The sequence below is a fragment of the Pelecanus crispus genome, chromosome 5, assembly GCF_030463565.1.
Source record: "Pelecanus crispus isolate bPelCri1 chromosome 5, bPelCri1.pri, whole genome shotgun sequence".
NCBI lineage: Eukaryota > Metazoa > Chordata > Aves > Pelecaniformes > Pelecanidae > Pelecanus > Pelecanus crispus.
Genome location: NC_134647.1, coordinates 81,907,386 through 81,919,491, shown reverse-complemented (window position 1 = coordinate 81,919,491; position 12,106 = coordinate 81,907,386). Strand labels below are relative to the sequence as shown.

General features: G+C 41.1%; 1 protein-coding gene across 1 annotated transcript in view; it reads right to left on the bottom strand.

Annotated features, from left to right (window-relative positions):
- Window positions 1-8,466, bottom strand: part of PALMD (palmdelphin) — a 56,750-nt gene extending 48,284 nt beyond the window's left edge. The window contains exon 1 of the mRNA XM_009490658.2: window positions 8,408-8,466. Within this exon, the coding sequence (XP_009488933.2) occupies window positions 8,408-8,451 (44 nt within the window). The 5' untranslated portion in view covers window positions 8,452-8,466. The remainder of the gene's footprint in view (window positions 1-8,407) is intronic.
- Window positions 8,467-12,106: the final 3,640 nt, after the last annotated feature.

Below are 12,106 nucleotides of genomic sequence, written 5' to 3'. Positions count from 1 at the left end.
TATAAGGAATTCCGCTTATGGAATTTGCTGACTCTTTTTGGACTCCACTGAGCAATCCCAGGGCGTGGTGATCTCTACTATGCAGGGGCTGAGGAGGCAAAGAGCACCTAGAAATGAAGTATTTGTAGTTCAGACATATAATTACAAGTTCTGTCTGGGCAGATTCAAGGTCAAGCTTGTTGCCTTGAGACAGAGAATCTTCATGGGAAATGGCAGCTAAGGATTAAGTCTATAGAGGAATATATTTGCCCCCTGCCCAAATACAAGACAAACTGCATTAATGTGCCTCAGTACATTGAATTACTCTGCAGCGCAATTAGGAGTATCTGCCAAGAAGTTTTTTGGAGAAGACAAATCTCTGCTTTCTAGCAGCAGCACGTGGAGAAATGACAGCCAGCGCACACATCATCGTGGCTATTCTGCAGTCAGCTGGGAGCTCTGCACTCACCGCATTAGGGGCACTGAAATAAGATTACCCTGGCATTTCCTGAATCTTTTAGCTTTCATTTTCGGCTAGTCAGCCATTACCAAAACAAACAGGGCCAAATTAATTCTTTGGGTATCTTTGAAGTCAGAGGAGTTACAGTTGTACTAAGTCCCAAGCTTCTTGGTATAAAGGCTGTGCTGAATCTTGCAGAGCATCCCCTTTGGAGAGCTTTTCTCTAATGGAATGCAGTGTTTAGCGTGGCTTTTCATTATTCATCGTGAGTCACCTTGCCGCCTGTTCAAAAGCTGCATTTGCAAAGAAGTGGTTTTGCCTTTTCTCAGTTTTCAGTGAAACATGAAAAAAAAAATCTGACGAAAACAATTAAGAATTGTACTTAGGCCCGTCAGTATGCTGTGGGTTAATGAGGAGATGGGTCAGCTAGGGTAAAGGTCATTTCAGTGACAATGTTTTGCTTCCATTACTGCATTTAAAGGTCTCTTGATGCCCCAAAGACTTCACAGGGTGCCTTTTGCTGGTGCAGTGCTGTCTCTTTACCTCATCCTCTCTGCTGTGGGTAAAAAGTCACAACAGGCCGAGTGTCTTTGCAGTCTTTGACCGACGTTACAGCCAGGGTCACTAGCAGGAAAAAACGTCTGTTCTCCTTTCCCCTCGCTCTTAATGTAGGGACTGATTTTATCTACTTCTTAAGCTGATACAAAAAGTAGTAGAAGTCGTTTGCACAAATGTTTGCATGATCCCACTAGGATGAGCATAACCCATGTTCAGGTTTTTTTCCACTGGCTGCTTCATATTCCTTGTGAAGGCTTTTTCCCTGGAGAACTAAATGGGTTTTTCTGCACCTGATAATCCCCACGGTAGATTTTCCCTAATACTCTGACTTTAGCATCACATTATAATGATTTCAACAGGACTGACTCGCATCATTTGCAACCTAGAGCAAGTTGCAAATACTTGGCATTCCAGTCTGTGTAGCAGACATATACTCAGCCTTCAAGTACTTGCATTTGGGAGGCCATCACAACGAAACTCTAACTAATGGACAAACCCAGGCTTGGAGACAAACGTCTGTTAGTTTTCCCACTTTATTCTCTTTAACGTAACAGCTGCTCTATTTTCCAGCTTACTGTTTCCTCAATGTTAGCTGTTTCCAGACTAGTGGAAACTTTCTTCTGAATGAAGGAAGTTGTACTGCCATCTATTTGAAGGTGGAAAACATTTGTAATCTTTACAAAGAAAGAAATAAGATCTTGCCATAAATATAGAAGCAAAGCACTGTTTGTGCTCAGATCTCAAATATATCTTTGAAATAGCTGTGAGCTGGAATACGTTTGGGAACGTGAAGGAAGATGAGTGCTCTAAACATCATGAAATGCAAAAAGTTATTCTTTTATTTTGCTTCTTGAGCTCTTTATTCCCTGTCCTGGTTTCGGCTGGGATAGAGTTAATTTTCTTCCTAGTAGCAGGCATAGTGCTGTGTTTTGGATTTAATAGGAGAAGAATGTTGATAACACGCTGATGTTTTTAGTTGTTGCTGAGTACTGCTTATGCCAGTCAAGGACTTTTCAGCTTCCCCTGCTCTGCCAGGGGCACAAGAAACTGGGAGGGGGCACAGCCAGAACAGCTGATCCCAAGGGCCATTCCATCCCATCTGGCGTCATGGGCAGTATGGAAACTGGGGGGGTTGGCCGGGGAGCAGCGATCGCTGCTGGGAACTGGCTGGGCATCGGTCGGCGGGTGGTGAGCAATTGCATTGGGCATCACTTGCTTTGGATATTATTATTACTATTATTATTATATTGTTATTATTACTATTTTACTTTATTTCAGTTATTAAACTGTTCTTATCTCACCCCAGGAGTGTTTCTCACTCTCACTCCTCCGATTCTCTCCCCCATCCCATGGGGGTAGGGGGAGTGAGCGAGCGGCTGCGTGGTGCTTAGTTGCTGGCTGGGGCTAAACCACGACATTCCCACAGGAGATGGCCTTTTGGGAAAGGAAATGTAGCAAAAAGGAAAAGAAGGCATTTAAGGAAGAAGCACAACTGTAGCCTGAATTGTTGGCTTGGCCTTATCACATTCTAGATAGAGGAATGGAAGATGAATGGATTCACACCCAAATTCCACTGCAGTCATCAGCAGAAACTTTAGAACGGGACTCAGGGGCCACGTGTCCACCTCCATGTGCAGCTGTTAAAGTGCAAGGATCTCTGAGCCTGCGTCCTGATGTACTTTCAGTTGGTCGATCCTGTTCTATAAATGGGAGTGGTCAGGTATTATGGCTGCAGCCATGGTGACAGAGATGTCTGTAACCTACCTAAGAGAGGTCTTGTGTAATTTTTGTGGCAGGGATTCACGATCCTACAAATCTGGCCTTTTTTGTTCTCTAGTCAGCATTTTCAGGCCGCCCAAAAGAGCATGGCTGCTGTCTTCATTATTTTGCTGCAATCTGCAGCCAGAGAGTTGCGTGGTATTTTGTTCAGGATGTAAAATGCTGGTCTCTTGACTCGTTTCTCAGATTTATCTAGTATATGGAAAAATGTTATGGCAGTTTTGCACATTCAGAAATGCCTCAATTAGAAAGTAGAACTGCAGAAATGAAGTTACAAGTAAATGGACATGTAAAAATATTCCAACTCTCTGTAACAGTCTTTAGACAGACCAGGTTTCATATTTAAATATTGAGATATTATGATCTCCCTGTCTTAAAACCAGATTAGGAAATGGAAATGGGTTATCAACTGAATGAATTGATTATCATCCTGTTTATGTTCATATATCGCAGAGGGAGCGATGCTTCTCTGTAACTTTCGTGTGCCAACTGCCAGAAAAGAACAAGTAAAGAAACCAGCAAAAAGTACTGGTTTATATCACTTTATTTGTGTATTTATATAGACTATGAAATTGCTAGAAACGGCTGCTTTGCAGGAATAGGGTGTGACAAGTCACCCATCACTTGCTATCTGGTCCCCCAGCAGATATTCTGAGAAGTTGGGGAACTCTGCGGTAGCTTCTGTGTGTTTGTTTTCATAAGAACATTCATTGGCAGGCCTGTCAAGTGCTTGCTGTGTCAATGATCTCTCCAAAGTCTTTCTTATACTTGTTATATTTCCAGCCTGAAAATTGCTATGGTATGCTCATTTCAGGGATTTTATTACAGGCCAAAGGTAAGTACGGTATAATAAAGTAAACTGGGAAAAAATTGACCTCTTCTCCCATGACTTAATTTGTCCAGAGGTCTATGTTGACTTTTTCATTCAATGCATGGCTTGTCCAAAGTAGAAAATGATATATGAATTTGAGAATTAAACTATCAGCATAGCAGCACTGATTTTTATTTCGTTTATACCACAATGAATCCATAATCAAATATTTTTGAACCTGTTTGCACTGCTCGACACTCTTTAAATGTTAGACTAACGTTATTACCATCTGTTAACCATGAGACCTTCCTATGCTGGGAATATTCCTTATCAGATCTGGGTAATCTTCCTGTTGAAATATCCTCAGTCAACAGATGGAGTGGGAATCTCCCCAGCTAATGACTAATAGCTGAGTGCTGCTCATTAGAGGTTTCCCTTTCATACTTTCTGCTTGCCATCTAGCCTTTGGGAAACTTGATTCTTGCAATCTCTTCAGGAATCAGTATGGACAAAGGTACTTCAAGGTGTGCAGGAATTAAACAGAGTAAGAGAACTGTGTTGGCTCTAGCAGAAGCAAGGGGAACCTTTCCAAAATGATAATAAGTGAAGGTTTGGTGCTATAGGTAGAAAACTATCGGTAGAAGAAAACCCTATAACTACACCTTCATAGTGTTTGCTGGGAATCGCATTGTCTGCTGGCATGTATGGAAATACCCAGGAGTGGAGAATCTGACACTGTATTTCCATAGCAGATTGTGAATTCCCCCTGGAATTCCAAACTTGAAGTGTCTTTAAACAAATAGAAGCAGCTCTCTTGAGTCTTAAGTCGTGAGTGCATTCTGTGAGCACCGGTTTACTCCAGTGCAAATGCCTCGGTGAAGTTACCCTGTTTTGTTACAGAAAATCCCACCTGGAGACAGCTGGGTAGGTGTTGAGCTGCGATGACTGCCACTGAGTCCTGCTATGTAGCACTGCTGGAAATGGCGCGCGCTGATAGACCGCAGTCAAACAGGCTATTATTGCTGTCGCTCTGAGTCAGTCCAGACTTCCCCTCAACACCCAGCCTTCCTACCCTCCCTTGAACCCTTCCACCCTCCGACTTTCACGACATGACATATTATGCCTTTTCTTTGCTGCTTCCAAGTACTTAAATTAGTGAAATCATACAGGCTCCTGTTGCTCTGTGTGCAGATAAACTTTGCTATCAGTTGCATAGCTGGTTGCGACTGATTTATACAAGTCCCAGCCTGAAGGTTAATCGGACAGTGCCAGGCAACCACAGCGCTGCTGTTTGCTCTCTGCCTTTTGCTCTATATAGCCACGTTCTGTGCACTTCTGACACAGTCCCACCAGGAATATTTAAAAACCCCTATTTTTTCTGACACAAATGGGAAGAGGAATGGCGCTAGAGCACTGCTGAAAAACTGGAAAACCTTTATGTTCATCTAGGTCCTGGATTTCTGAGAGGAAATTACCATGACACTTCACCCGACAGGGGCATGCAAACACAGGGACGAGTTTATACATCCTTTCTTCAGGAAAAAGGCTGTAGAAATCGCCATTTGCTGGACTGAAGCTGCCAGAATTTGATTTCAGCCTCCTCTGTGCCTGAGGTTGGATTTATTTTCATTTTTAAAATGAGTGATGTTTTTAAAACCAAAGTCAGTGAAAATCTTCACTATGTATTAACCTGCATCTGCTTAATACCTCTCACAGGAAGTTAGCAGAGCAGTCCTTTGTTGAGATAGGCACCCTGAGATTAAACTAATAACGCACCAATATTGCTTAGAAGTTTGTGGGAGAGTCTCATTCCACCCATTCCATGTACAAGTTTCGCTATAAATCTAGGGTAGACTTTAGATTCCCTCTGCAGTCAGTGGGGATGGGCATCTCCAGAGGGCACTTGGGCCATTCCTAAAATAGATGGCTTGCTTTCTGGAGGTGGCTGACCCCCTCTGCTGACTACAGAGCCTCTTTCTGCTGTGCTGGTTTTCCTGTTGACAGAACAATGTTCTTGATTTTTTTGTATTAAAAAACCCGAAGCAGGCTAGAACAAGTCTAGTGTGTGGGCAAGCCAAAGTCCACAGACTTTGAAAATATATCAAATCAACATTTTAACATGAACTGAAGCATTTCTGTTGCATATTTACGTTAAAGTACGTTCTTTATCCCCTCTAATATGTGCATTCAGGAGCGTTAACTCTATGGGACTGTTGACTGCTGTCAAATCTAGGAAAACCGGGATGCCATCCTGGACGGGATCCAAGCCGGACCTTTGTCTGTCTGTTGTCCCTTTGCCAACGCTGCGCAGCCCAGAACCGATAAGTCTGGCAAAGGCCTGCCAGCCTCACGGGAGGCAGCTAAGGAATAACCTGCCCTTCCTTCTTCCCTCATGGACTTTACCTGATCTGTGGCGATTAAAGATTGGCTTGAATTCAGAAACATTAAATAATTTTTCTACAAAGCTGATATCCTAATTGTACTTGAAAATTCTGGAAATAACCACTTAATGCCTTTCTTACTATTGAATTGTAGGTTTCAACAGCCTCCTGTGGCAACAGGTTCCACCGTTTGATTACAGAGTGAGTGTAAAAGTATTATTTTGATTTTCTACCTTTCATGAAATGCCTCCTTGTTTTTGAACAGAGGTGCACACAGATTAGGAGCTTTTCATCTTCCTTACTCTATCTGCTCCTTTCTGCATTGTTTCTAAAATAAGTGATTTTTAATATTCTCTGTTTTTCAGGGAGTAAGGTCTTTTTTTTACCCTTCCCCAAGTGTTCTAATTCTCCAAAATCCTTTCCATAGATGCAGAGACCAGAGTGCATATAATATGCTAGACAAATCTGAGCGAATTATTTCTCTAAACTCATTCTAACATTCTGTTATTCACAGTTTCAGCCTTTATATAGCTTCTTTGCACTTTTAGCTACAGCTGTGTACACAGTTCCATCTTCGCTTTCCTAGAATAATGCTGATGTCCATTTCTTGACCGAATGTTGCCATGTAAACATACCTACAGCTAATTCAGAGTTCAGCAAAGTGTCCTAGGCATTCACACCACGTTTATCAGCTCTGATTTTCCTTTCTCATCTTTGTGTCCATTCACCTAGGGTGCTTGGATCCCTTTGTGTAATAATTTCAGTTTTTATCGTGATGTGCATGGTGTGCTGATTAATAGTGGAACTGAGATTCTACATTCCTAGGTAGAAATATATAACCCATGGTAATCTGCTTGGGAAAACTTTAATTTGTAACTAAGCATATTAAGGAAAAAACCCCATATGTTATGTTACGTGTGTTATTTAAATGAAATAATGAACTCTAACAGCTATAGTTAAATGAGTGAGAAAGAAAAAAGCGCAGGAGAAATTTAGTAATTTCGAAACCACTTCCTAATTCACCTGCTTCTTTCTCTAAAACAGAGAAATGTCTCTACCAAAACAAATCCAGAACTACGGATGTCCAAGGTTGCAATTTACCACCAAGCAGGCAAAAATGACTGTGGTTAATTTTCTTCTCTGAGAGTTCAATGTGAAATGAATATTCTGAGCATCACTATTGCATGTGAGAGAAAGGTAAACAGCCAGGGGAGTCTTCTCCTTCATGCAAAAGGAAAGGCCCTGGTGTTTAAAAGAAGCTCCATCTGTGCAGGCAAATTCTATAGACAAGGTGGGGGCAAGGGAGGGGAGGGGCAACACACAACAGAGAAAATTGGAAGGAGAGAGATTGAAATAAAAGGGCAATCTGAGCATATAATTTAGAGAGGCAAGAGAGAGAAGATTGAAACTATCTGTTTTCAGCAACTTAAAAGAGAAGATTAAGGTGCCAGAGTGTTTGAAAGGTGAAATAACCAATTTTGAGAGTGAGAAAAGCTGAGCAGGCGTTATAATTTATGGAGGTTAGGGACTGAGAAGTTAGGTCAAACATGAGCTTCATGAGAATGCGACTTCTGATAATGGCATCGTCACATAGGACAGCAGACAGCTCAGTGTGGGGGATGTTTAAGGCAATCCCGTGCTGGCTCTAGCTCCGATGTCCAAAGATGCACAGAGCAAGGCAAAAGTCTTGTTTATACTTGTTTCTCAGTGAAGGCTCTCCTCACAACGCTTTTTGCTGCCTTTCCTGATCATACAAAATGTTTAAACTAGAACTGGCTGATTAGGCTCTCAGATTAAAATAAATAGTTCTAGTTCTGACAGTAAAAGTTGTGGTTTAAATTAAAGCCAACCCACGCAATCTGTGTAGCGGTGTAAGCTGTGATTATTGCTATGCATGGCTGCTCTGCTGAGGGCCAAATGAGCACGGTGACCACAGTGTTTCCTCTGTATTCAAAAATCACTCTCTAATACTGTTCAGTGTCACAGAAGCACGCTTAGAACAGTTGCATTAAATTTAACTACATTTCAATATCCCCTTCTCCTTTCGTCTTTGCCTGTCTTTCTATCCTCTCTTTCCCTGTTTTCCCCTTGTCTCCCAAGAGCAGCGATAGTCACAGTCACGCAGATATTTTAAGAACTGTGTAGTCCTACCTTTGAAATAGATACTCATCTACTGTGAACTGGCACAAACGCGTGCATTGAAGGTGTGCTGGATTAATACAAACAGTCCTCTGTCCTATCCTTCCACATACGAAAGCAGAAGAACTCCTAATCCAGATCCACACCATAATTGTAGATGTATAAACCAGGCATTTTTTTTTAGTAAGGAAAGCAGAATGGAGAGCAGCATCAAAATACTACGGAAAGACAGATTTTGATAGTCACATTTCTTAAAAGCAGTATGCAGCCTAAAGAGATTTTAAGAAATTGGGTTCTTACCTTTTTTGTCTTTGATGTTCAGAAACCAAAGTGTCAGACTGCATTTTGATGTCACATTTATCACTACCGCTTTGCAAATGACGACAAGGTAGAGGACTGAAAGAAGTACGGTCTGAGATGATAGATCCTTTCGATGCTGTGTTATTGTGCTTTTTTCACGCACTTATCCATCCAGGTGAAGTCTGACCTTCTTTTGTGGGGTTAAGAAAAACAGATGGAAAAAGATAGTTTAGAAATGTCCACAGTGGGGCTAAGAAATACTTGCTGAAGACTTTTCCTCTGATAAATCAGTTATCATCTAAGGGGCCCACTTGTATCATTTGCCGGTTATGATCTAGTAAATATTTAACTTGCTCAATAAGAGACTTGGGGCTGTGTGATTTATAAGCGGGTGTAGCCCTTACTTTGGCATTTATTGTGGCCCTTTGTTCTGGACAAAGCCTAACTAAATTGGTGGGTGAGGTAAAGATCGTGGTGATTTACTGTAATTTCTGGACAGATAAAAATGCTAGGCCGGTGCTAAAGGTTGCTTTTAACAAAAATTATAAACTTTCATATCATGAACTATTCAAAATTAAATAAGTGTGTTGACAATCTTCAGGAAAAATCACAGCAAATGCATTCTAAAATTGAACTCCTGTGATCAGGAATGCTAAATTTTCTTGGAGATACAATGAGAGCGCTATATTGGGTATGGAATCAATACATGTTTTGTTTCATGCAAAAATGCTTTGAAAGCAGTAATTTCATGGCACCTGCTCAATTTTCCCGTGTCAAGTTTCATGACACCTTGATTTATCGACCTAGTAGTATGTGAGGAACGAAAGGAAACGTGGCTCCGTATTTGACAGGATGCCGTACTGGCTCTCTGGGCCATACCTCAGGCTGCGCAGGATTCAGCGTACGTGATGCAGAGAACGTCTGCATCGAATCTGCAAAGAACGTGGCTAAAAGAATGCGCAGTCTCAAATATTGAAGTTGTATATTAGACAAATTGAAAAATCTGGAAAAGCTGCTTCTCTAAGCAGGTACATCAGGAACAAAGAGTTAAGTAAGCGGGGAGGTTGGGAACAGGTCGGGAATGTGAGGGGCTGTTGCCATCTTCAGTGGAAGTTTCAGGAGCCGGGGAATCCGGCATCTCTGAACTATCACAGAAAGGCTGGTGAACTGTGTCATGGTACCACCTCCTAGCCTTCCTTCTTGACTCATGGTCCCATCTTTTGGGTAGGTAAACATAAATGAACTGGAAAATATAATTTTGTAGGTGCCCTTTCTACACTTGGCCAGGTAAAACTCCTAAAAATCCTTTGCTTCTTGTGTATATATTGCCCTAGTTATTTGTCTTCAGGAAAATGTAAGAAAAATATGTTAAATACTGTCGAGGAAGTAATTTTAAAGGAGATTATTTTTTGAATCTTTAACTACACTGACTTGAATATCAACTCCTTTATGCAAGATTTGCACCTTTAGGTTGCATAGGAACCCGAATATTGTAATTTTCAAAATATTTCCTTTAAAAAGAACCCTTTACATGGAAATCTTTCCAGAATGTCTGTAGTGTATCTGGCTGTAGTCTGGATTAGGTCTCGATAAAATAGCTTCTAGGAGGTGTATTTAAGCAGCTCACTTGCAAGGCCCGGTGCGATAGGCTCTCTCTCTCACGGGATCTCTCCGGTATCGCTCCGGTATCGTTCCTCGGCGGCGGTGACACGGGGCCTGTGGGACGGCGTGGGCTGGGGGCTCTGCCGAGCGCGGTGCCGTGACACCCGGCCTAAACACTTAGACCTGGGATTTATTTTTTTGCTATAGGCCTGTCACCCTTTAAAAGGGGGTCAGAAGTGTAATTATGGTATTAGAATTATATAATTTATATGCATCCCCTATATATATTTAATAAAGATCTACTGTGTGCCACGTTCAAGCATTACTCACAAAGGTTTAATGGTCGTCTGCTGTTTTGGTCAAATTTGGGTAAACCAATACCTGAATAGTAACACTAAAAGCAGGATGGGAATGTAATGAACCTACACAAATATTCAGAAAAGACTGGAAAAAACAGGGAGGTACCTGCCAGGCTGTGACTGGTAAGAAAATCTCCCTTCCTTCACAACATTAAAATTTTCTTGTTCATTCATGACAGCATTGTCGGGGTCTATGTGATGCAAAAGACAGCAACATGCAGTTAGTGCTCTACAGGTTTTATTTTGGACATTCAAAAAGATGCATAGATATATGTTAAGGACCACAGACCACGTTGGCTTTACTTTATATTGAGACTTTAATCTTCATATAGCCTGTAGCTTCAAATTATCTTATTATTATTTGTGGTACTACCAGGAACTTTGCTTGTCTGAAGAGATAATTTTGTTCCCAGAATTGCTACACAGCATTATAGATGTGATGATACTTCCTTGATTACTTTCTTTTGAGTCTTGCGGCTATTGAATTTTAACCCAAACCAGCTTTAAAGCAAAAGAACGCCCTTTCCTCCTCTGTTAAGATATTTTTTTTTTTTACTATTGCTCAGTTTAACCAGAACAGAGAAGCAGTAGCATGGTGGGACGGCAACTGAACAGGTCAGGGCAGCTGATGGATTTATGCTTCATTATTTTTTGTTCAACCGGTCAGATATGAGAGTCAGTAGTAAAGTGTGTGAAGTCTCAACTTTCCTACATAGTTCTCATGAAGTGCCACCTAAGTCAGTCAAGAGCTGTACATACTTAGACTTCCTTAAAATGGAGGTATTTTATGGAGATGTTGAAATGCAAATTTACAACTTGACTTGAAGTCTTTACGGATTTGCAAATATCACCCCTGATCATTAAGAACTGATCCGCTGCAATGGATAAAATTTCTGTTTCATTTGGCACCGGATCACCTTTCAGATTAGTATTCTTGAAATTAATTTAAATTATATGTTTAATAATATATCGTTCAATTTTGTGTTAGATGAAAGTGACCCATCCTCTCTGTGTCATTTCCTATGCCTCATTTTTCTACACAAAGTACTGCCAAACTTTCGTCTGAAACACTGAAGCGCCGCTCTGATTGAATTTGATTCCTGGCATTAGAAATCTGGGCTTGGTTGCCTGCTTTTTAAGTGTGTTGTAAACGTTTCCAAACAAATATGTACAGTTGTTAATGTCTTCCAGCCTCTCAGAGAGTGCTGAAAATAAGATTGCTTTCAAGTTTTGTTATTATATCTAATTTCTGCCTGAATAAAAATAATTTTATTTCCATTTAGGCATGTCAAAATACCTTCGGTTAATTTTGTGTGACAAAAACTAGGTACAGAAAAACTGAGAGTGCCAAAGGTCTTAAGCCTGCAAAAAACCCTGATCTTCTTTCTGTCATTCGAATGTCACTGGAGAAAGATCCAAGACACTGGAGGAGACGCTCCTCTTGGTGCTTAGCTCTGCGGCTTGTGCTGCATAGCTGTTCTCATTCACTTAAAAAGTAAATTTTACTCTTCGAGGGAGTAAAATTACTTTAAATTGCCTCATTCCATTATCTCTAATTTTAAACAATTGCCTGCCCATCTGTTTGTCTTTCACATAGCATCACCTCACTTTGGAAGATGCATCCTGATTCCGCTTTTCAGGGGTGCATCCCTGGGCACAGCACAGAATGTATTTTATTCCTCTGTCTATTCTGCTGTTGGGGTCTCATACAGAAGAATTTACAGTGTGTCTGGATTAG